Genomic DNA, 22,053 nt, shown 5'->3' with positions numbered 1-22,053 from the left:
CTAGTATAATCTCCCGGCTTCATTGTGCATGTGCCATACCTATGACGCTTGTACAGTGAAGCCAGGGTATAATATCTGGCTTCACTTGAAGTTATGTGCAGGAGCCTCGAGCTCCGGACAAAGGTAAGTATAATTTTTTTTTAATGCAAACCACCCGTGGGTGGTTAAGTGGTCCAAAACACTCTGACAGGTTCCCTTTAATGGGCAGACAAGAAAATGTTGATGTATCTGTGAATTTGGTGTACAGTTCAATTCCGAGCACATGCTTGAGCTGAGGTGAGTAGGCACCAATACACATAAGCCACCTTAGATATCATAAAAGACACAATTGTCAAATTAACAGACACGTAATGGCCAGTATTTACTGTTTTATATTTCTTGTAAAAGGGGCTTGGACCAAAAACCAATTTGATCAGACAGTAATATATTTCTTTTTGTCAAGTCAATAACATGGAGTTGACCCCGGTGTTTTTTACCTAACAGATGTAATATTTTGAGAATATAATCTTGTCCTCCTCCACGTATAGCAGATTTAGATTTGTGTCACTGTGGACAATACTTTATAAAAAATGTCTCTTTTAAACTGACAGTGATTTAGACATCCTTCTCTACTGTGGTATTATTAGGTTTATTACTATGTTATTCCTTGCTGTCGAGGTTAGGGCAGAATGGATTCTGAATAGGTGCAGACTTTCCTTAGCAGGATAATATTAAAGAATGGAGTGAAATAGTGATGAAGTGCTCTGTACAATTTCCCAGGTATTCCTGACAGGTCATGCTTGCAGGGCATAATATTTAATATGATATACAGTTTTTCATATCTGCTAATTACTTGCAAATTCTGACAAACCATCTGTACTGACACAGCTGAATTCGGGCACAGTATAGAAAGAGTTCCCTTTCTATGTATAGGACAAAGGATTATCAGGTGTACAAGTACATTTGATAGTAAAAAATAGCGCAACAGTCCAAAAACTGTGCACTCACCCACTAAATGATTGCCATATGTTTCTTGATTTAAATGAGCGCAATATATTTTAACAATGACATATAGCAAGTCAGTCACAAAAATATCCTTGCTTGGTAGGCACCGTCAATGATCATTGCAAAGACAATCATGAACTCGACAGATATGTGTTCATAGACAAAAAAGTCTACAGTCTACGGTAAGGTTTGTCTCCATTCAGTAGACAGCATATTGTCTTTGTGCACCTCAAATTGGCATGTCTTCAGTCTTCCTAAGAAGATTCTAAAATTGAGACAATGGACATTCCATTCCCTACTACTTTATCAATGGAATATAAATTAATGAAAATGTTCAAACCCTAAACTGAGTTTAACAGCTCAACCAAAAATATAAAGCTACCAGAAGGCAAAAGAGATGTAGACATCACCCCTAAAAATAACTTTGTAGGCACATGCTGCCATACTTTCCTCCTCCTATTTCTCACATTGCGCACATGCATACTACTCACTTGGGTGTTGCTTTAGGATATCTTTATCCTAGAAAATTAGAAGGCAAATTTTTTGGTGGTGAATGGAGAGATCTAAGCATTTCACCTTTTCTAAGCCAGGTCAACTTCAAACTACTTGAAACTTCCTCTTTTTAGTCTTTTACAAAATGCCTGAAAGGTTTGTTCACTTATAGAGAAATGTATGCACACCCCCTCCACCATCAGCAGTCCTATCAGTGGTTGTATGTCCTATGTCCTCCAACCACTGATATTGGTGTGGTTATGATAAAGTTGACGTACGGACAGCAATGCAGTCCCCCTCTATCTGCCAGAACCGAGCAGGACACAATACAGCACAGGAAGTCCTACTGCCCATGTTATATGACCATTGGCAGATGTTGGCAAAATCAAGCATTATAAACCAGAGATATTTACTCATAGATACAAACATAACCATGGTAGTCTTTTTATATTTGTTGTCCATGGCCTCCTTCCCTCTAAAATCAACTTTCAAAATAATACTAATGAGCTAGAAATACCCTGCCAGAGCCCCTCTGTGCTGTAACTTCACAGGCTGTTACACTGTGTACTTTCCCTCTGCCACTGTGTGAGATTACTGGCAGAGATAGATGCCAAAGGGAGCTGGAGAGGGGGAGACAAAGCCCCCGGAGTCCTTCTGGATCATTAGCATTATTTTAAAAGTTGATTTTAAAAGGCTATGGATGCAATGGATAACACACATAAGAGGATTACCACAGTCACAGATTATCAAGGCCTGGATCTTTATGTACATATCTATGGGTTATTGTGCCTGATTTTTATGGTAGGTTTTCTGTTATGGTATTATACTTACCATATTTAAGTACATTATAATTGGCTAACCCCTTGCACAAGCAGACTCTTATGTACAGTCATGGCCATAAGTTTTGAGAATGATACAAATGTTAATTTTTACAAAGTCTACTGCATCAGGTTTTATAATGCCAATTTGCATATACTCCAGAATGTTATAAAGAGTGATCAGCTTAACAGCAATTAATTGCAAAGTCAATATTTACCTAGAAAATGAACTTTTTCCCCCAAAAAACATTTCAGCTTCATTGCAGGCCTGCCTTAAAAGGAGCAGCTAACATCGTTTCTGTGATTGCTCCATTAACGCAGGTATAGGTGTTGATGAGGACAGGGCTGGAGATCAATGTGTCATGATTATGTAAGAATCACACAACTGGACACTTTGAAAGGAGGCTGGTGTTAACCATGGTTATCTCTAAAGAAACATGTGCAGTCATCATTGCACTGCACAAAACTGGCCTAAAAGGGAAGAGTATTGCAGCTAGAAAGATTGCACCTCAGTCAACAATCTATTGCATCATCAAGAAATTCATAGAGAGAGGTTCCATTGTTGCCAAAAAGGATCCAGGGTGCTCAGGAAGGACCAGATAGAGCAAGGACCATCTCTTAAAAGTGTTTCAGCTTTGGGATCGGACTACCAGAAGGGCAGAGCTTGTTCAGGAATGGCAGCAGGCAGGTGTGAGTGCATCTGCACGCACTGTGAGGTGGAGACTCTTAGAGCAAGGCCTGGTGTCAAGGAGGGCAACAAAGAAGCCACTTCTCTCCAGAAAAAGTATCAGGGACAGACTGATATTCTACAAAAGCTACAGGGAGTGGACTGCTGAGGACTGGGGTAAAGTCATTTTCTCTGATAAATCCCCTTTTTGATTGTTTGGAACATCTGAAAAACAGCTTTTTCAGAGAAGACAAGGTGAGCTATACCACCGGTCTTGTCTCATGCCAACTGTAAAGCATCCTGCAACCATTCATGTGTGGGGTTGCTTCCCAGCCAAGGGAATCGGCTCTCTCACAGTCTTCCCTAAAAACACATCCTTGAATAATGAATGGTGCCAGAATGTCCTCCAAGAGCAACTTCTCCCAACCGTCCAAGAGCAGTTTGGTGATCAACAATGCCTTTTCCAGCATGATGGAGCACCTTGCCATAAAGCAAAGGTGATAACTAAATGGCTCAGGGAACAAAACAAGAGACGGGTGGACAAACAAAAACAAACAAATTGCATTGATTGTGCAAGAATGGACTGCTATCAGTCAGGATTTGGTCCAGAAATTGATTGAGAGCTGCCAGGGAGAATTGCAGAGGTCCTGAAGAAGAAGGGTCAACACTGCAAATATTGACTTGCTGCATTAACTCATTCTAACTGTCAATAAAAGCCTTTGTTACTCATAATATGATTGCACTTGTATTTCTGTATATGATAAAAACATCTGAAAAACACACATAAAATCCAGAGGGCAACAGATCCCGTGAAAATATAATATTTGTGTCATTCTCACAGCTTATGTCCATGACTGTAGCTATAACATATTTCCAGAAAAATCAGTATTTTGCAGAAGAGCTTAAAATATATTTCCTGGATTTTATGAAATGCGGTCTCACCTTTACTTCATAGCAGTAGCTTTGTTATCCTCAGCACCATGGTGTAATTGATAGCAAGTTGGTTAAATGAATTTACACATAATGCTTTAGCTTTTTCACAACTCTGTGCTAAACCAATAAACACATTTTGAAGTTCACAACGACAACAGACCTGAATCTGGAAGCAACGGTACATAGGTATTGGATGGATGATACGTAACCGTCATTCAATAAATGATGCAGCAACATAAATAACCTGGCAGTAGTAAATAACACACAGGTACATAGTCATTGTCATTTTATAGCCACATTACTTTTATTACTACCAGACTGCCCTATAACATGATTGATTGACTTATTAAATATTTATGCAAAAACAGACTCCACAAAAGACACACAGCTTTCCTGTCTTACCCTTTGTTCCTATCATGGGTTAAATAAATAACCTCTAGCATGTGCATGCGATCTGCTGCTGCTCTTTTATCTCAAATCAGATTTAATAGGGCCTCTGTTCAAAGCTGGGATATTGTCATAAAGTCCTCAGATATCGTGGTAGCATCCAGTTAAGGTGTGAAGGGTAGGTAAATTTTAGTAGTGTATGATTGGCTTTCAAATAAAATTACATTTTTCTACAAAGCTGATATCAATCCAAGTGCCTTGTGAGCTACCTAATTTCTGAATAGGGCTAATCTAGTAGTAAATCAAGAAACCCTTTATTCTTCTCCTGAACCCTGAAAACTGCAGGGGGGGACTAAAATATCGACAACCTAAATATATATAAATTTCACATGGGTGCATGAATTGTTACAGATGGTGCACCAAAGCCCAAGATCCATTTATGAGATGTATTGATGCCTTAGTTGGAACTTCTGTCTTGTTATGCTAAGATTGTGAGTTTGAATCCAAGCAACAGCAACAATTGCATGGAGTTTGTATGTATTTACCCATGTTGGGTGTTCTCTAGGTACTGTCATAATGCAAACACATAGTAAAAGGCAAATCAGCTTCCTGTGAAATTGATCATAGTGTGTGAAAACTGATATTGCAAGCTCTGAGACCGATGAGGAAGGTGACAATCTGTACAGAAGTGTGAAATATGTTGAAATATAGAATCAATATAATGAACAAGAACATGTAGGATAGAAGGTTGAAATATGAATGTAATAATATTATGCTATAATATGAGATGTTAATACTCAGAAATCATGTACACATGATGTTCTCTACCCAAAGGAAGCTGAATGGTAATTGACAACTCCACAGCCCAACTCTGGCCTCTAATGGAATTCCATTTAAGTTTCCTTAGTTAATAGAACATGAATAACATTCAACTCCTAAATGTAACTTGTATGAAGGGTATCAGTGGTTATTACAGTTGTTGTAGCCCTGGGCTCCTTAATTCAAGGCTCTTAGAGACCAAAGGAAGCCGGATGTTGCCCAACACTGGCCTCTACTGGAGGTCCAGAAAGCTTTCCATAGTTTAGAGAACATGAACCAGTTGTTTTGCAGCTCTGGGGTTCAGGAATGAAGGCTCCTAAATACTTTGGAGAATAGCCAACTTACTATTTAAATGGCATCTAAGGAAGCATTACCTCCTTTTTCAGAACAGCAATTTGTCTTCATAAGGAACATTCAAACAAGCTCAATGGCACTGTCTTCATCCGAATCCTCACTACACTTGAGTTGCATTATACATTTTGACTTGGAATATTCCCAATGGCATGGTATACATAACTGGAACAAGAATAACATAAGTAAGGGTCATGGCTACTGTATATTTAAGATTAATGCATATGTATTTTGTGGTATAACAGAATTTAAAGTAACAGTAAAATAATGTTAAAAATTCAGTTACCGAGATCCAGTTTTCAAGAACAGTGAAATCAGGTTTTGCTTCCTGCCATCTGCATTAATGTAAGATCTATGAAAAACTCTTGTATATTTTTAGTATACCTCACAAACACTTATGTAAGTGTTGATATTAACATATGCAAATGTGATAAATGTGAGACAATAAACTTAGCTGAACACTCAGATGAATTATATGGTATTCTTTGTCTGAAAAGGAAGGATTTGCTATGCGATCCTAAAAAGTTCCTTTATTTTCAAGGAAATCTACCATCAAAATCCAGCATGATAGACCCCATTAGCAGGAAATGCTCACTGCTTACGTGATTAGGAAGGGTGAGGGTGAGACAGTGTAACAGCCTCTAAAGCGAGATCAAAGAGGGGCTAGGATAGCCCCTCAATCTTATTGACATCTTAATTGATTTTAGAAGGAAGTAAGGAGGCCAGGGACAACAAATATGATAAGATTACCACAGTCCCTGGATCTATGAGTAATTGTGTGAGATTTCCTTTAAGGCAGTCCAGCTAAGCAAGTCAAAATAAGCTTAGCGTCTCCATAAAGGTCAATGGAAAAAAAGCAGCATTCATGTTGATATGTTTCAAAAATGGATTCCTATGCTGTGTGTACGAAAGTTCTGAAACATGGAACTGTTGGATCTTGAGAACTCCTCGTACATAGGGTAAAGAAGGATTAAATGAGAATGGGTGGTAGAAACATTTGGAAAGAATACTTTTTGTAATGGCATTGTGTGAACACAGCTTAATGGTTCCATAGAAAAGTTTTTCAGAAACAGGAAAATATGGCCGTTTTTAATAAAAACTGCTCCATGTCGAAGCTAAGCTCTGAAGAAGCGAATGAACATAGATATTACGATACAATGTCTCAAAAATACTGTCATCTGTTGTGATGTTGTTTGGGGCAAAAAAAACAGACATGTTTTAACAATCCTAAGCATTTTCTTAACCTATTCATGACTGGTCAACTTAAATATACATCGAGCGGAGTGAATGGAGAGGGTTCTCAGACTGAGCCCTCTCCATACACAACGGTTGTCAGATCTGTCCTAGAATGGCTTTCAAGTGTCTCCTGACCCAGATTGCTCAATGGCCAGACAAAACATTTCTCAAATATATCATCCCTGACTTAAATTATGCAGTTAGTCTTAATAAAACAATAACCCCATTAATAACTGTAGATTTCTAAATGGTATATAAAAAATAAGTTTTGGTACAGAGATTACAACAAACACAATTCTTGAGTTTCTGAGAGAAAGGGGCTTTATCTAACCCTGTATTGATACTTAAGTTGCTCTTCCAGTCAAGATGATTAATTTAAAAAAAATGGATGTCAAAAAAGGTGCCATATCTCATAGAATGAAGGTGAAGGAGGTTATGCTGTATGGAAAATGTTATTTTGAAAATGTTATTAAGAGAACAACAATTTCTTTGCAAATGGCAAAGATGGATTGAAGGCCGGGACAGAAATGAAAGGAAATGCATTGTTTTATGACCTTAATGACATTTACAGGCCACATGGTTATACAAGGAGAGAAGATTACGGCAAACATTTAAAGCAAACATTGCATTGTTTATATGCACAATAAATGCATAATGCATAGCTAGGTTACCTGATACCTGTAAAAGAATATGTTACAGGTACTATGTGTATTTTGTGTCTGACACTATTCTCTGCACAAGCCGGCTCCATCCAGGAATGGTTAAAGTATTGTTTCGACAAGAGAACAGTTCATATAATAGTCCAATAATCTTTGTATTCAGAGGTTTCATAAATCACATGGCAATGTCCATCGATTCACTGGGGCTCAAAATATAACTCACCAGAGAAGAGACCTCTTTATCAGATGATGAAAGGACTGCAGCGCACATTGAGTTTGTTTTAGCCAATGAACCTTTACAAGAATGGTTACAGTAACCAGTCCTTTACTTAGAAGCCAAATTTGCAACAGTAGGTGCACTGCAATGTATCACCACTAATGTTTTGTACATATGGAGGGCCATTTTGACAGTTGGCTGCACCGCAGCAGTGAGTCAATTGCCCTGCTCCAATATTTGCGGCCAACTTCTACCCCTTTCATTGATGGCACATGGTGCCACATAGTTTTCAAGTGCTTCTATACGTCAATTCATGGTGCACTTTGGCCAGCAATGGTTGATATATGTGGAAGTTGCTGACATCCTACCTTTTATGTCTGGAAACATCTTAGCATTTGCTTATTGGCATTGGGTCCCTGACATCAGTACGGGTTATTATAATAATCTTTACCCTGTACATAATATAAATTAATTAATCTATGTTACAGAATTGAACTCATTTTTGGTCACTCCTGTTGCATATTAATTTTCACAATGGTAAAGGTTCCTATAATTGATTATTTGGGCCAATAGCAATAATTTTCTAACATAGTCTCATACATTCTACATTGAAACCACTGTTGCTGGAATCACAGCCAACACAGTGGTACAGTAGTAAATGAATTGAAAATGCACCAGCAAATTGCACTATGCTGACATCACCATGGAAGATAAATTCTGGCATCCTTGCTTGGTAAAATCTTCATAAATGCTTAATAGAACAGTGTGAAACAACTGATAATAAACTTATACTCTAGGTTCTTCAAAGTAGCCACCATTTGCTTTGATTACTGCTTTGCACACTCTTGGCATTCTCTTGATGAGCTTCAAGAGGTAGTCACCTGAAATGGTTTTCCATCAGTCTTGAAAGAGTTCCCAGAAATGCTTAGCAGTTGTTGGCCGTTTTGCCTTCACTCTGTCTAGCTCACCCCAAAGCATCTCGATTGGGTTCAGGTCTGGTGACTTTGGAGGCCAGGTCATCTGGCGTAGCACCCCATCACTCTCCTTCTTGGTCAAATAGCCCTTACACAGTCTGGAGGTATGTTTGGGGTCATTGTCCTGTTAAAAATAAATGATGGTCCAACTAAATGCAAACCTGATGGAATAGCATGTGGCTGCAAGATGCTGTGGTAACCATGCTGGTTCAGTGTACCTTCACTTTTTAAATCCCCAACAGTGTCTCCAGCAAAGCACCATCACACCTCCTCCCCCATGCGTCACAGTGGGAACCGGGCATGTAGAGTCCATCTGTTCACCTTTTCTATGTGGCACAAAGACCTGGTCTCTAATCTGAACTGCCTTAAACCTGCGATTTCTGAGGCTGGTAACTCAGATGAACTTATCCTCTGCACCAGACCTGACTATTGGCCTTCCTTTCCTGGGGTAGTCCTCAAGAAAGACAGTTTTTTGTAGAGCTTGATGGGTTTTACAACTGTATTTGGGGACACTTTCAAAGTTTTCTCAATTTTTCAGACTGACTGAACTTCATTTCTTAAAGTTATGACTAACTGCTTTTTCTAGCCATAATACAAACAGTCTATACAGTAAGACTATTAGTTGTGTATCCACCTGACCTTTGCACAACACAACTGATGGTCCCAATCCCATTTATAAGGCAAGAAATTCCACTTATTTAACCTAACAGGGCACACCTATGATGTGAAAACCTTTTCAGTTGACTGCCTCTTGAAGCTCATCAAGAGAATTCCAAGAGTCAGTAATCAAAGCAAAAGGCGGCTACTTTGAAGAACCTAGAATACAAGACATATTTTCACTTGTTTCACAGTTTTTCTGTTCAGTGTGAATCTGCATTTTTTGTAGTCATAAAAATACAGAAAACTCTTTAAATGAGAAGGTATATCCAAACTTTTGGTCTGTGCTGTATAAATGGATGACTCTTTGGAGGAGAACTTGTAGCCTGGGGTAAAGGCTAGAATAATTTGCAGAATATAAGCATTACCATAGTGGAAAAAAATTAGATTAAGATCCCTAAAGTGTTACTTGTAAGGTGAGCAATATAGAAATTAAATAAATTCACACAGAACTTGAGAACATGAGAACTTTTCCTGCAGAGACCAATACTATAGTCAGGTTATGCCTAAAATCGCATATTATGATACCTCCATACACATTCAATTCAGAACACTAACATTCAGATTACTCAATTTACATGTTCCTGCATAAGTTTAGATGCTCTGAATTGAGTCAAGTGAATAACATTGCCCTTTTTAATGTGTAAACTGTAGACTAATGTTCATAATTTAAGAAGAGACTTGTTTTATAAGTAAATCTTGATCTGTTTGACTCTTGAGAGCTCCTTGCTGAAACTGCCTTGGTGTTGGCAGTGCTTATAAATAGCATGTCTATAACCGCTTTAACGGAATATATATGGTCATTTATTCACCCCATTCTTATATCAAACTTATGTGGTTTACCACAGTTTATACAGTAATGTTCAATCGATTACAAGATGCCAAAACAGACTGCAAATGAATAACCTTCGCCACTGAGATTTTCTTTTTACAATTTAGGTCTGGTCTTATTCTTCACATAAACAACTGTTGCTTAAAATGATATTTTTAAAGATTATATTTTAATTAGAGATGATGGTTCAAGATTCACCTCACTATTGTTCCACATAAATTTTAGTAAGAATTATTTCAGGTCTGAATATATTCTGTCTGAACCAATGGTGCTTTCATTTTTGAGGAAATTGTTATATAACCCCCACTAGTCATCTAAAAGGTCCTTTCTCATTTCATATTTTTTACTATTTTTTATTTTTTTCAGTTTTCAGTATCATAGTAATATTGGACCTGGCACAAACATGAACCATCAAAAGTCCATTGCAATCACTGGATATTTAAACAGATCAATTGGACTTCCATTATTATTGTATGTAGACATGATTCATTCAAAGTGAATAAGAAAATATTCAGATTCAATTTGGTGCCTAAAATTGCCAAATTCATACTAAATCTACAAATAGACAAATAGATTGGCTCATCTCCAATTGTAAATAAAATATTTGAGTACCTGTAGTCTATTTCTAGGTTAAAAGGATCCGAATCAAGTTAAAAAATCATTTAAATCTGCAGAAAGCATTTAATAGAGTAGGAGGAGTTGAGCATATTGTACACACAGCAGTGTCCTATCTGCTGACAGCATGTCAGGAAGTAGGAGGAACTAAGAAGATTGAACACAGTATAAATGACACATCTGCAGGCATAATGTTATAGAGCAGGAGGGGCTAAGCAGATTGTACTTAGTGTCCTGTCTGCAGACACAATGGCACTCATTTACTAAGGGTCCGTGGAGCGCATTTTTGTCGGGTTTCCCGGCGATTTCCGATTTTGCGCCACATTTAACAGGGGATTTTGGCGCACGCGATTGGATTGTGCGGTCAGAGGGCGGGCTGCCGGACAATCCGACGGATTCGGACTACGTGCGGGATTTAACATTTCGAATTGTGTCACAAGACACGAACTTACAAGCACCGGGAAGAAGAAGGTGAACTCTGGCGGACCTCGGCGGGGAAGCGACGGATCCAGGAATTCAGGCGCATGAGCTACATGAATCGCGCCAGACTTCATTGCCCCAATATTCCAGAACAGGAGTAGCTGAGCATATTGCACACAGTGTTTAGAAAGGGCCTGACATAAAACTGTATACCAGTGCAGCCAGCCAGCAGACAAATGTATCCGGCGTGGTGAAGGGGTGGAACTTATATCATACATTGATATATATATATATCATGCATTTTGTATATATAATTAAAGTCTCCAAATAAATGCATTGAACCACTCCTATTTTTATATGCCCGAAGTACATGGTAAATGAATACTCTATTATAAGTGTACATAAATAGATATATGTCAATTCCTGAACAGGATAAAATATATAGATAAATATATAGATAAAGCCATACTGATTCCCCTACTAAATAAATAGATTGCTCAGCTAAGGTCACATTGCTCAAAGATTAGACTGCATTTCAAACACTTTGAGGTCCCTTTCAGGACTATTGGAACTATTGTGTTCACACACATATTGCTCCATTATCTTCCAGAGATTTAAATCAATAACATATTATTTAAAAGCAAGAATATTGGCTTTTCTTATGATTCTTGGAAATTAATTGAATAAATCAATATTTTCAGGGTCAGATACAAAAATATTCTTGTGCACACATTTAGAGCTAGCAATTTTTAAGGTTGAGGAGAGAATAATGACAAAATACTTTAAGTGATTTGATATCCTCTTGGTAGAAAAATTACAGCATTTTGATGCAAGTTTTGAAATTGCATATGACATTCATTGAGGTAACACTGACTTTATTCATTTCCTTCTGCAGATGGTCTTGATCTGAAATCAAGCTGGTCTTAAAAGTACTTGAGCAGCCCGTCGGACCTGGCGCCCTCATGGCTTCCGGGGTCGCAGCATGGCTGCCCTTTGCAAGGGCTGCTGCTATTGGATGGATGCCAGTGGCTAATTGTCCCATGCCATTGGCACCAGCTGACAAAAACAAAAGGCAAGATGAGCTTATAATACTCAACGTCAGTGGGAGGCGGTTCCAAACTTGGAGAACAACCTTAGAAAGGTACCCCGACACCCTTCTTGGAAGCACAGAGAAAGATTTCTTCTTCAATGAGGAGACCAAGGAATACTTTTTTGACCGTGACCCTGAAGTGTTCAGGTGCATTCTAAACTTTTACAGAACTGGCAAGCTGCACTACCCTAGGTATGAATGCATCTCAGCCTATGATGAAGAACTGGCTTTCTATGGCATATTACCTGAAATAATAGGTGACTGCTGCTATGAAGAATATAAAGACAGAAAAAGAGAGAATGCAGAAAGGCTAATGGATGACAATGAATTTGAGAACAACCAAGAAGCCATGCCCTCCCTTACTTTACGCCAGACTATGTGGCGAGCCTTTGAAAATCCCCACACCAGCACTTTAGCCTTAGTCTTCTACTATGTGACTGGCTTCTTTATTGCAGTGTCTGTCATCACCAATGTGGTTGAGACTGTTCCCTGTGGCACTGTGCCTGGAAATAAGGAGCTTCCTTGTGGTGAAAGATATGATGTAGCCTTCTTTTGCCTGGACACTGCCTGTGTCATGATTTTCACAGTTGAGTACCTCCTGAGACTTTTCGCAGCCCCAAGTCGATACAGGTTTATGAGAAGTGTCATGAGTATCATTGATGTGGTAGCCATTTTGCCATACTACATAGGCCTAGTCATGACCAACAATGAGGATGTGAGTGGCGCTTTTGTCACCCTGAGGGTTTTCCGGGTCTTCAGAATCTTCAAGTTCTCTCGCCACTCCCAGGGTTTGCGGATACTTGGGTATACCCTGAAGAGCTGTGCCTCTGAACTGGGATTCCTCCTTTTCTCACTGACAATGGCAATCATTATCTTTGCCACTGTGATGTTTTATGCAGAAAAAGGGTCATCATCCAGCAAGTTCACTAGCATCCCTGCTTCCTTTTGGTACACCATCGTTACCATGACAACTCTGGGGTAAGTGTTCCACTTATTATATTACTTCGACACAGAGTAAGAGTCTTGCCGTAGCCTTGGAACCCTTCATTTATTTCCTTCAGGTAGATTACCATTCTTGTACAATGACATTTAATGACACTCCCTTGGGATTTCAAATGCATTTTCCTTTTCGCTAAGCTGCTTACACAGACACACAAAATCAATTAGAGGAGATAGGACTGAAGTAAAACAACAGATTATAATTATGCTTATTCTTTGTGTGCACTTTACATCTACCTGCTTTCTTGATGAGCTCGCTGTTGATGAGATGAAGGTGACTTTTTCTATTGCGTCTTGGGAGTGAGGGAGGTCTGTGTATACATTAAACACTATGTCATTAACTTGAATGAGAGGAACAACTGGCGTGATGAAGATTATCCCATTAACCTTATATGCACAGACATAAAAATGTAAGAGGAAAAACGCAGCTTTGCCGTCTGTCGCAGTGATTGCGGCTGTCTGTAGCTATGAATAATCCTTTTATGTGCAAGACATGCTTCTAAACCCTTGATTTCTGCTTACATTTTCTGGCCTTCTCTCTCATACTGTACTGTATCCGAGTGTAGGTTCCCTGGCACATGAGTAGCTCTGGGATATCTGATCCCATTTTCAATGCTCAGGTTCCATTTTCTTTGAGATATGTTCACAATAAAAGTAAATATTAGGGAGAAGGTCACGGATGATATATATCCTGTTGTTGATACAGTGCATTCATGCAAATCACCCATTCAGGTTCAGATTGTGCCGGGGTTTAAAGAAATTGCAATTTAATGGTGGAATGTCTTGTACAATGTATATAATATAACCATAATATCAGAAGAATAGAGCTTAGAGTATAATTAGAAATATCCCCACTTTGGTATACTAAAGAGAAATATTTTCCTTCCTCTTCCTCTTGGCTGCACATGTCCATATATGATTGCTTTCACAACATTGTGAAGATTTTCAAGATAGGAAATAAGTAACTGATATCTCTGGGTCTGACCACAAGGATGGTCACCTATAGTGCCCCTCATGGTGAGGAGTACAAGGGCTCATGCTCAACCTGCGCTACATTTACTTCTGTGGAACTTCTGGGACAGACATTATGAAAGTCACAATAAAGTAAATGGTGCACAGATCAAGCAAACCGACCAGCATTCTGCTTACTAGAGGCACATTTGATGACTTATTGCCTAAATACTCAAAACAAGGGTTTGTGTCATAAAAAAGGCAATGATTCTCAATATACATTCACTACACACTCATATTTATACACATTAAAACAATTAAAATCTCACCTAGAATAGTGTATGCATCTCAAACCTAGCATTTGCGCTCCCCTAGCTATCTAGGTATAAAGCACAGAACACTGTAATATTAGAGGTAGAGATAAATCTCTTAAAGAAGAGATCTAGACCGATTTGACATGCTTTGTGCAGCGCTGCGTAATCTGTGTGCGCTATATAAATAAAGAATTATTATTATTATTAATATTAAGTACACATAATGACTGAGAAAAATATCACCAGAGTTCATGTAGTTGGGAGAGAATTCAGCACTACGCTTATCACTATTGCTATGTGACTTCCTCAGGAGTCACCTTATGATCCAAAATATATGTTTTCTTTAATTGGCAGTAACTAAAAATACATAATATTCAACAGCTGCGTAAAATTAAATATTCTCTACATTTGTAAACTTTATTTGGGGCGTTAACTAGTGATGAGCGGACCCATTAAACTTGTGTACCTAATATTGATCTACATGTATTGGGTGTACTCCTAGACATTTATCTGTACTTCTAATATTACCTCTAATATTACAGTATGCATAGGCAGCTAGGGGTGTTCAAATGCTGGAAAATTCAGTTCAGGTACGTTTATCAAACCTGAAACCTGACGCAAACCTCCATGATACACCCACAACTGATGCTGGCAGCCATCATGGGCGTTAACCAGTTAAAAGCAGCCGGTAAAGCTGCAGATGGCATTTAAACCCCAGCAGTTTGTTTCGGGACGGGGGGAATGTTGGTCCCGGTTAACTCCTGCGACAGTAGGTGTTACTGATTGGAAAGGTGAGCCAAATACAACGTTCTGAATGAACACTCAACACTAGCCTTAAACATTTGCCCCCAAGCACCCTCTGGGACAAATACATCCCACAAAAAGACATAATTGGGTGTTATATATGATATTGTTGTGATCAGTTGGATATTGCATTGTAATCCTATTGGGTGACATTACCCACACTATATTTGTGGCAGTGTTGTACAAGCCTAGTGAGGCCACCATTATCTGCTTCATGATATCTGAATTGAATGACTGTTTAGTTCTAATTTGTATTGAATTTAATACATATGTATGGAATTTGAAGGCAATACAATAGATTTTTAGTGAAAGGAAGGATATGTTCTCATAGATAGAGAAGTTTCGAGCATGTCTGAAATTCTCTGCTACACAGTATATTTCTTACCTTTAAGTGTTGCTATACTTACATGCTATCCTGATGAGTGCTATTTCTGACTGCCAGAGTCTCTTCTTAACTGTCTTCAAAATGTGGCTTAAGAAGGTGGTATAGGTTAGCAAAAGACGCTAGGTCACATTCACTGCAAATGAAGAGGTCCAGAATTTCAATATTGAATTCCATATCTAGTGCATGTCTACAGCCTGTTGCTATGCTCACATGCTATAGAAATGAACGCTATTTCTGGCTGCCACACTTGCTTTCCTGCTCTAAAAAGGAAGATGTAATATGGAGATTTGTGTTTGTGTGCTCATCTTAAATACAATTTTCTTAATTAAAGATGGAGGCAATTATTCATCCCCTTATTTAATGTGTATTGCATTAACTAGAGCAAACCCAAGGGGTCCATTGCTATCTGATCAATGGATCGGCTTTATTCTGTGATATCACACTTTTTTTTTTTCAAAGATCTTCTTTTTTAAAATAGGGCAGTGGGAAATTTGCCAACATATTCTTCAGAAAACTGTAAAGAGAAGCTGAGCAATTCATTTTGCTATGTGACATTTAGGCTGCTCATTTCTCTTGTGCCTTCCTACCTTAGGTAGAAAGTATTCAGATGACTGATAAGATTTCTGAAAGTACATGATGTTAGGTCTCATTTTTTTTCTAATGAAATCTTTTATTCTTCAGTTTTTAACAGATTTCAATGCATAGTCTGCTGCCATTTCCCAGAAAGTATTGTAATGGTTTACCCTACAAAGGCAGGACTAATACACCTCTTAATATAGCAAGAATACAATACAAGAGAGCGTTACCTAAACTTTTTTCATTGGTTTCATTTTTACACTATGGAGTCAATTAATACATGGTATTAGAAACTAAACCATAGGGAAAAGAGATTATATTTCATTGGTTTATTGGGTAATTTTTAACCCAAAGCTGCATGTCATGTCCATAAGACTCCTTAAACATTCATGAGATACATCCTGAAGAAATAAAGCCCTTCCCCAGATCCAACAAAGCCTCCCAACTAACCAAAGCGGTTCTCTACTTTCTACCGATAAAGGCTATGAGCCTGAAAGGATAAGGATGAACATTCATTTATAGGATTGGATCCTCCCAACGCGTGGCAAAAGTATTAAATGTCCAAATTAAGACTCATTGAAATAATGGAAATAAGTAAGCTCATTCACACAGTAACAAGTAAAAATAGCAGAACTTACCATAAAACTTTCTTCTTTATTTTACCCAGGCATAAAAAGGTCCCAACACATGACCGCTACGGGGTAGAGATAGGAGCAGGGTATTCAGGTGACAACCGTTTTGTGCCATCCAATGCTTTCTGTAGCCAGCTAGACTTATACTTATAAACTTAAATATATTCAAGTAAATCCCTGCCCATTACAGATAGAGCTGTCAATCACAGAATACCACAAACAAAGAGACTCTTTAACCCAGGACAGGAATTGAAATTCCTAAATCCATTTGGGTAAGATTTTCACAAACTTGGTTAAAATCAATGACCTTTTTCTTTTTCTGTGAATGGGTAACATAATAATCTTTCTAGTATCTGTTTGTAGCACATGGGAGGGAAACTGATACTGAGGACCAATTAATATGAACTTTAAATGCAATACTTTATATCTTTACTCTTTTGGTGTGAAGAGTCCAGTGGGTGGTCCTATGAAGCTATTTATCAATACATGATCAGGTTGGTTTAGGCAATTATTGAAACCCATCCATTATTGGAGTCAATTACAGAATGTGGGGGATAAGAATAAAGTAGGGTACAATATCTATGGTAACAAATGTAGATCTCTGAATATGAATTGTAACCATATTTTGACATAATCAACACTTCTGAACAATAATCACCTAATGAATGGAGACATTGGGGGTTATACATCATAGGCCAGTGCTCGTACACCAGCGTATGATAGCCCCTCCGCCGATGAGGCACAGCCGGATATATCAAGAGGCTCCGGCATCTATTTGGGTGGGTGGTGGGGGGATTGTCAGGCAGTTGGATTTCCTTGGTCAATTCACTGTGGGATCCAGCTATCCTCAGAGTTGTCTAGCAGCACCCATGACTAGCTGCGATATTGTAGATTTTGTACATGTTTGGGCCAGTATTTGACTATGTTTATCATGGACAGATGTTGTTAAATATTCAGTTCAAATGTAAGATGTACTTTTGTATAATCCATGTAACTCAATGTAATGCCTAATGTAATAATGTGTAAGTATAATTGAGGAAATTATTATAATGCTTATGGAAAACATCAAAACAAATATCCATGTTTTTCAGTAAGCCTCAATACCCTATAAGAGTCTTTGATATTATGTGGGAGTTCTATTATGTGACAGAAATATGCCATGATGAGTTTTTCCATTATGAGATCTTTCATCTTACATAGTGGAGTCCACTATAAATAGGAGCTCAATCATATGTGACCTAATAGATGAATGTAGTACTATATTCCCACATCCATTAGCCACATAACATAAGCAATCTGCACAGGTAGCCATATCACATGTATTAAACACATCTTTACATTCCATTTATTTACATTTTCTTACTTTTAAATTAAATTAATGAGTTGTCTATTTTGACACAATAAATTGCCACTATAATAAATCTATGAAAAATTAAAATGCGTGATACTAACTTTATTGGGTTGTAGATGGCACTGGTTGTGTGATAAAGATAAATGTAACTGCCCTGTATTATTGTATTCAATTATTAGGAAAATATTTATTGTGTAATAGGACTATTTTGTAACTTTTCCTTTCCCATAAAGTTGGAAATTGTCACCCTATTTTAAGCAATAAGTAAGGTAGAATAACCCCTACTACAGATATACATACTGTAGCAAAATACCAGACTAGGGCTGCACAGCGACTTTTTCTACATCATGTCAGAATTACATATTATTACTAATGCAAAATTACAATTACGCAGCAGGATATTGAAAGGCTACATCCAGGGAACTTCACATGACAGGTTAGAAGGAATATGCTAGAAAAGTCTGAAAATGCAACCATTACACAATGCACCAGCTTTTCCTTGAGTATTCCATTAAGATTCCTATAAGAGTACAAAGCCTGTCTAGCATAATACTCGTTCTTGCAATACTGCTTTTCCATTCACTGCATCTGTACAAGTATTGGATAACTTTACTACCCATTTAGGTGCATGTACTAAGGGGATTGCTCTTTTATAGTGATTTTAATAGGTAACAATTTCTTTCATTTACAGATGCCTATGCTTCCACCGTTATTGATGTTGTTGTGTTTTTATGTGTTAATATAACCAGAGCTTTTCCATACAAGGTTTCTCCTCATTTCCAGTTATTCAGCAGGTTCACTTTTAAAATCTAAAATGACTTGCAAATGTTCTGTTTGCAGTATCAAATCTACTATTCAGAAAAAGATTTAATAATTTATAAGCAACGGTTCACTCCTGCTCTTGTTTTCTGCTCCCTTTGCCTGTGTGAAATCCTTTGACATGTTTTAATTTAGAGCGCCGTTGACATGAGAAAGGGGCTTTCTGCACCTTTGTGATTATTTTTTGCTGGAAGACATCCATTCACATATCATATTGTATTTGAATATGATTTACTGCGGTAAAGTTTTATCCTAATTGCCTGATGTGTTGTTGTACACATACAGTATAATGCATGTTTTTCAACCCCATCATAAATTGTCATGGCTGGCCTGACTGAAGACAGTCGGTCACATCATACAACAAGGCTTTACTTTGGCTATATGATATATTCTATTCAGCTCATTATAGCACCATAGGTCTGTCCAGGGGGAGAATATCTCCAGAAATATATTCAATGGAGTATGTTATGATATGAAGGCATGATGGAGAAGCAGGATAACATATTGCACTGTACAGTAGTGACTATCATGGTAGATAATACTGGTAGAACATGTTCACCATTGGTTGGTAAGTTATAAGACTGCTGTGTCTCTTGAAACCTATTCAGTCCAGCCCAGCGTCCTACATCCATGACTAAACATGTTTTATTCCCACACCCCTGAGTTCGTCTAAACCAAAAAAAATGTGATTTATCTCCAAAAGATGTTATTGAGGCACATACATTTAATGTATTTTATCAGTGTTATGTTATTGCTCCTTACAATATTGAGATTGTACTATGGTTTTGTTCATGAGAAAATTGAAATTGATTTCATCCCAGTGTTAACTGAATGATAGCAGAAGTGTATTTAATCTGAGTCTTGTTTTATAAATAGCTTGTTGTAGTTCTATGTCACACTTTATGGTTATGTGGCCCTTTAGATGCAAGGTCGTGTATACGACTTTAACATCTGTTACATCCATGTTTCCATGGTGCACAATGACATGTACAGCTCAAAGAGCACTAGAGACCCCCCAAAAAACCACACACAGTGGCCCACATCTATCTGGAGTCTTCAGGGTGCGCCAGACCCATAAATTGTGTTGCACATTCTTCATGACTCATGACTTTTTTTGGTGCACCTTTAACATTGTGCATGCAGAACAATTCTGTAGAACAATGCTTGATAAATGTGTTGCACTGCCTGACTGAGTACCAGAACGCCCCCTCCAGTGCAGAAATTTGTGGTGCGTCAGATATAGTGCACCAGTGACACAAATGTTTGCACTAAACATGTGCAAAGATTTCTCTTTATATAGCCATGTCTGTCTCAGCCTCTACCCTCCAGATGTAGCAGAACCGTGTCACAAACAACCACTGTCTGTTTTTCTCTCTCTTTCTAAGTGTTGCAGCAAGGAATTTTGTAGCATTTTTTTTAACCCTGATAAGAGCCCCTGGAAAAGTAAAGGGAGCTGTATACGTAATAGTTGAATCGTGGTAGATGGTACATAAGTACTAGTTCTATAATGGCATCATGGTGGTAGCAGTGAGACCTGTGAATCAGGAACAGGGAGCAAGGGCTTTCCAGGGAATAATGAATATGCAGGACTTACTTACTGTGACTCGCCTCAGGTGAGTTGTGTATAAGTTTACAAACAGTTATTTTAACATTGCAGTCAAGGAAAGAAGAAAAGGATCCATTTAGGGATAAGGGCAATGCTTTTTAATCATAGTTTTCTGAAGTATTTATTTTGGGTGGGTTCATTTGAATGGTGGGTTCCCTTTAATTAAATTATGTCTAATAAAGTTAGAGATACATTATTAAAAAGCTGTATTGTGGTAGAGTTCACAACGTTATGGATTTGCAAATTTAACATTAATCTCTTATATATTATATTTTTGTTTCAAACAAAACATGTTTATGTACAAAAGGATTTTAGAATGTCTGTTTCCTGACACGATTCCAGTAAATGTGTATTTATTCTTTAAATGTTTAAATATAATAAAAAAACAATAATAAAATTAAAGAAATCAAAAATGAGTATTGGTTTGAGGAGTTAGAGATGGTCCGAGCACAATTGGAGTCAGACAGGAATATGTACCATATTCTCTGATAACAGTGCAGAGTTATCTGTTGGACTAGTGTCTTTTTAAACTTCATCAACCAGGTTACTATGGACTATATATAAAGGGGTTTCCAGAGGCTTGGGAAGTATGGAAGTATTAACAACCAGCAGTTGGGTGAGTCAGGAATGGCTAATATTACAACCAATCATGATCCGTTAATGATTTTATGTAAAATGCAACAAAAACATAGAAATATGTATGAACTATAAACATACAGAAAATGTTCTAACAATCTAGAACTAATTATCTAATGGCTAAACAATGAAGATAACACATAAAAAGCTTCCTATTTTCTACATAATTTATTTGCTGCACTACAGTGCAGAATTGTGTAATTGTATTATATCAAGGTCTGTTCATTAAACATTGCTATGCACAGGGTCCAGTCAACCCATTTATCATCCACATTTACACTTCCATACAATGTCAGGCAGAAGAAATAGCTTTCCACCAGGATATACTCTTAAACCACTGAATCCAATAGAGATTCCACATTAATTTCTGCTGGATTCTGATCTCACGAATCAACAGCTGTAGAGCCTAGATAAGTGGAATGAAACATGGATATTCAGTTTCTGAGTCTGAACATCATTCTGTGTTCTGCCTCCAGTAATTGCCTTATCTCCATAAAGTCATTGCAGTCAAGTAAAGGCTAAAATCTGTGTAGAGAATATTACAATACCTTATCATAGTAGAGCCTTTAGAAAAGGAGAAATGGCTTAATAGACATGCATGATGACACATAAGCTGTATTAGAAAATTAATGTAAGTTCTGTTTTCTGCATAATTCTTAAAACTTTCCAAATTTCCACTATTGTATTTATAAAAAAAAATACACAGGAGATCTTCCCAAAATCACTTGGTCCGAGGTCTACACTTCTCACATTAAATCTGCTTAATGCAAACATAACGTTGGAAGTAGGTAAGTTACTAAATGCATACATGCAATACATAGATGCAGTA

The 22,053-nt window shown here is 37.7% G+C and overlaps 1 protein-coding gene across 2 annotated transcripts in view; it reads left to right on the top strand.

Moving 5' to 3' along the window:
* The window catches only part of KCND3 (potassium voltage-gated channel subfamily D member 3), a 286,509-nt gene that overhangs the window by 8,378 nt on the left and 256,078 nt on the right, over nucleotides 1-22,053 (top strand). For both annotated transcript variants that reach the window (XM_072137602.1, XM_072137601.1), the window contains exon 3: nucleotides 11,957-13,129. In XM_072137602.1, coding sequence (XP_071993703.1) covers nucleotides 12,024-13,129 — 1,106 coding nt within the window. In that variant the 5' untranslated portion in view covers nucleotides 11,957-12,023. The remainder of the gene's footprint in view (nucleotides 1-11,956; nucleotides 13,130-22,053) is intronic.

This window comes from Engystomops pustulosus, chromosome 2, assembly GCF_040894005.1.
Source record: "Engystomops pustulosus chromosome 2, aEngPut4.maternal, whole genome shotgun sequence".
Lineage (NCBI taxonomy): Eukaryota > Metazoa > Chordata > Amphibia > Anura > Leptodactylidae > Engystomops > Engystomops pustulosus.
The sequence above is the reverse complement of the archived record's forward strand: the minus strand, read 5'-3'. Positions and strand labels throughout refer to the sequence as shown.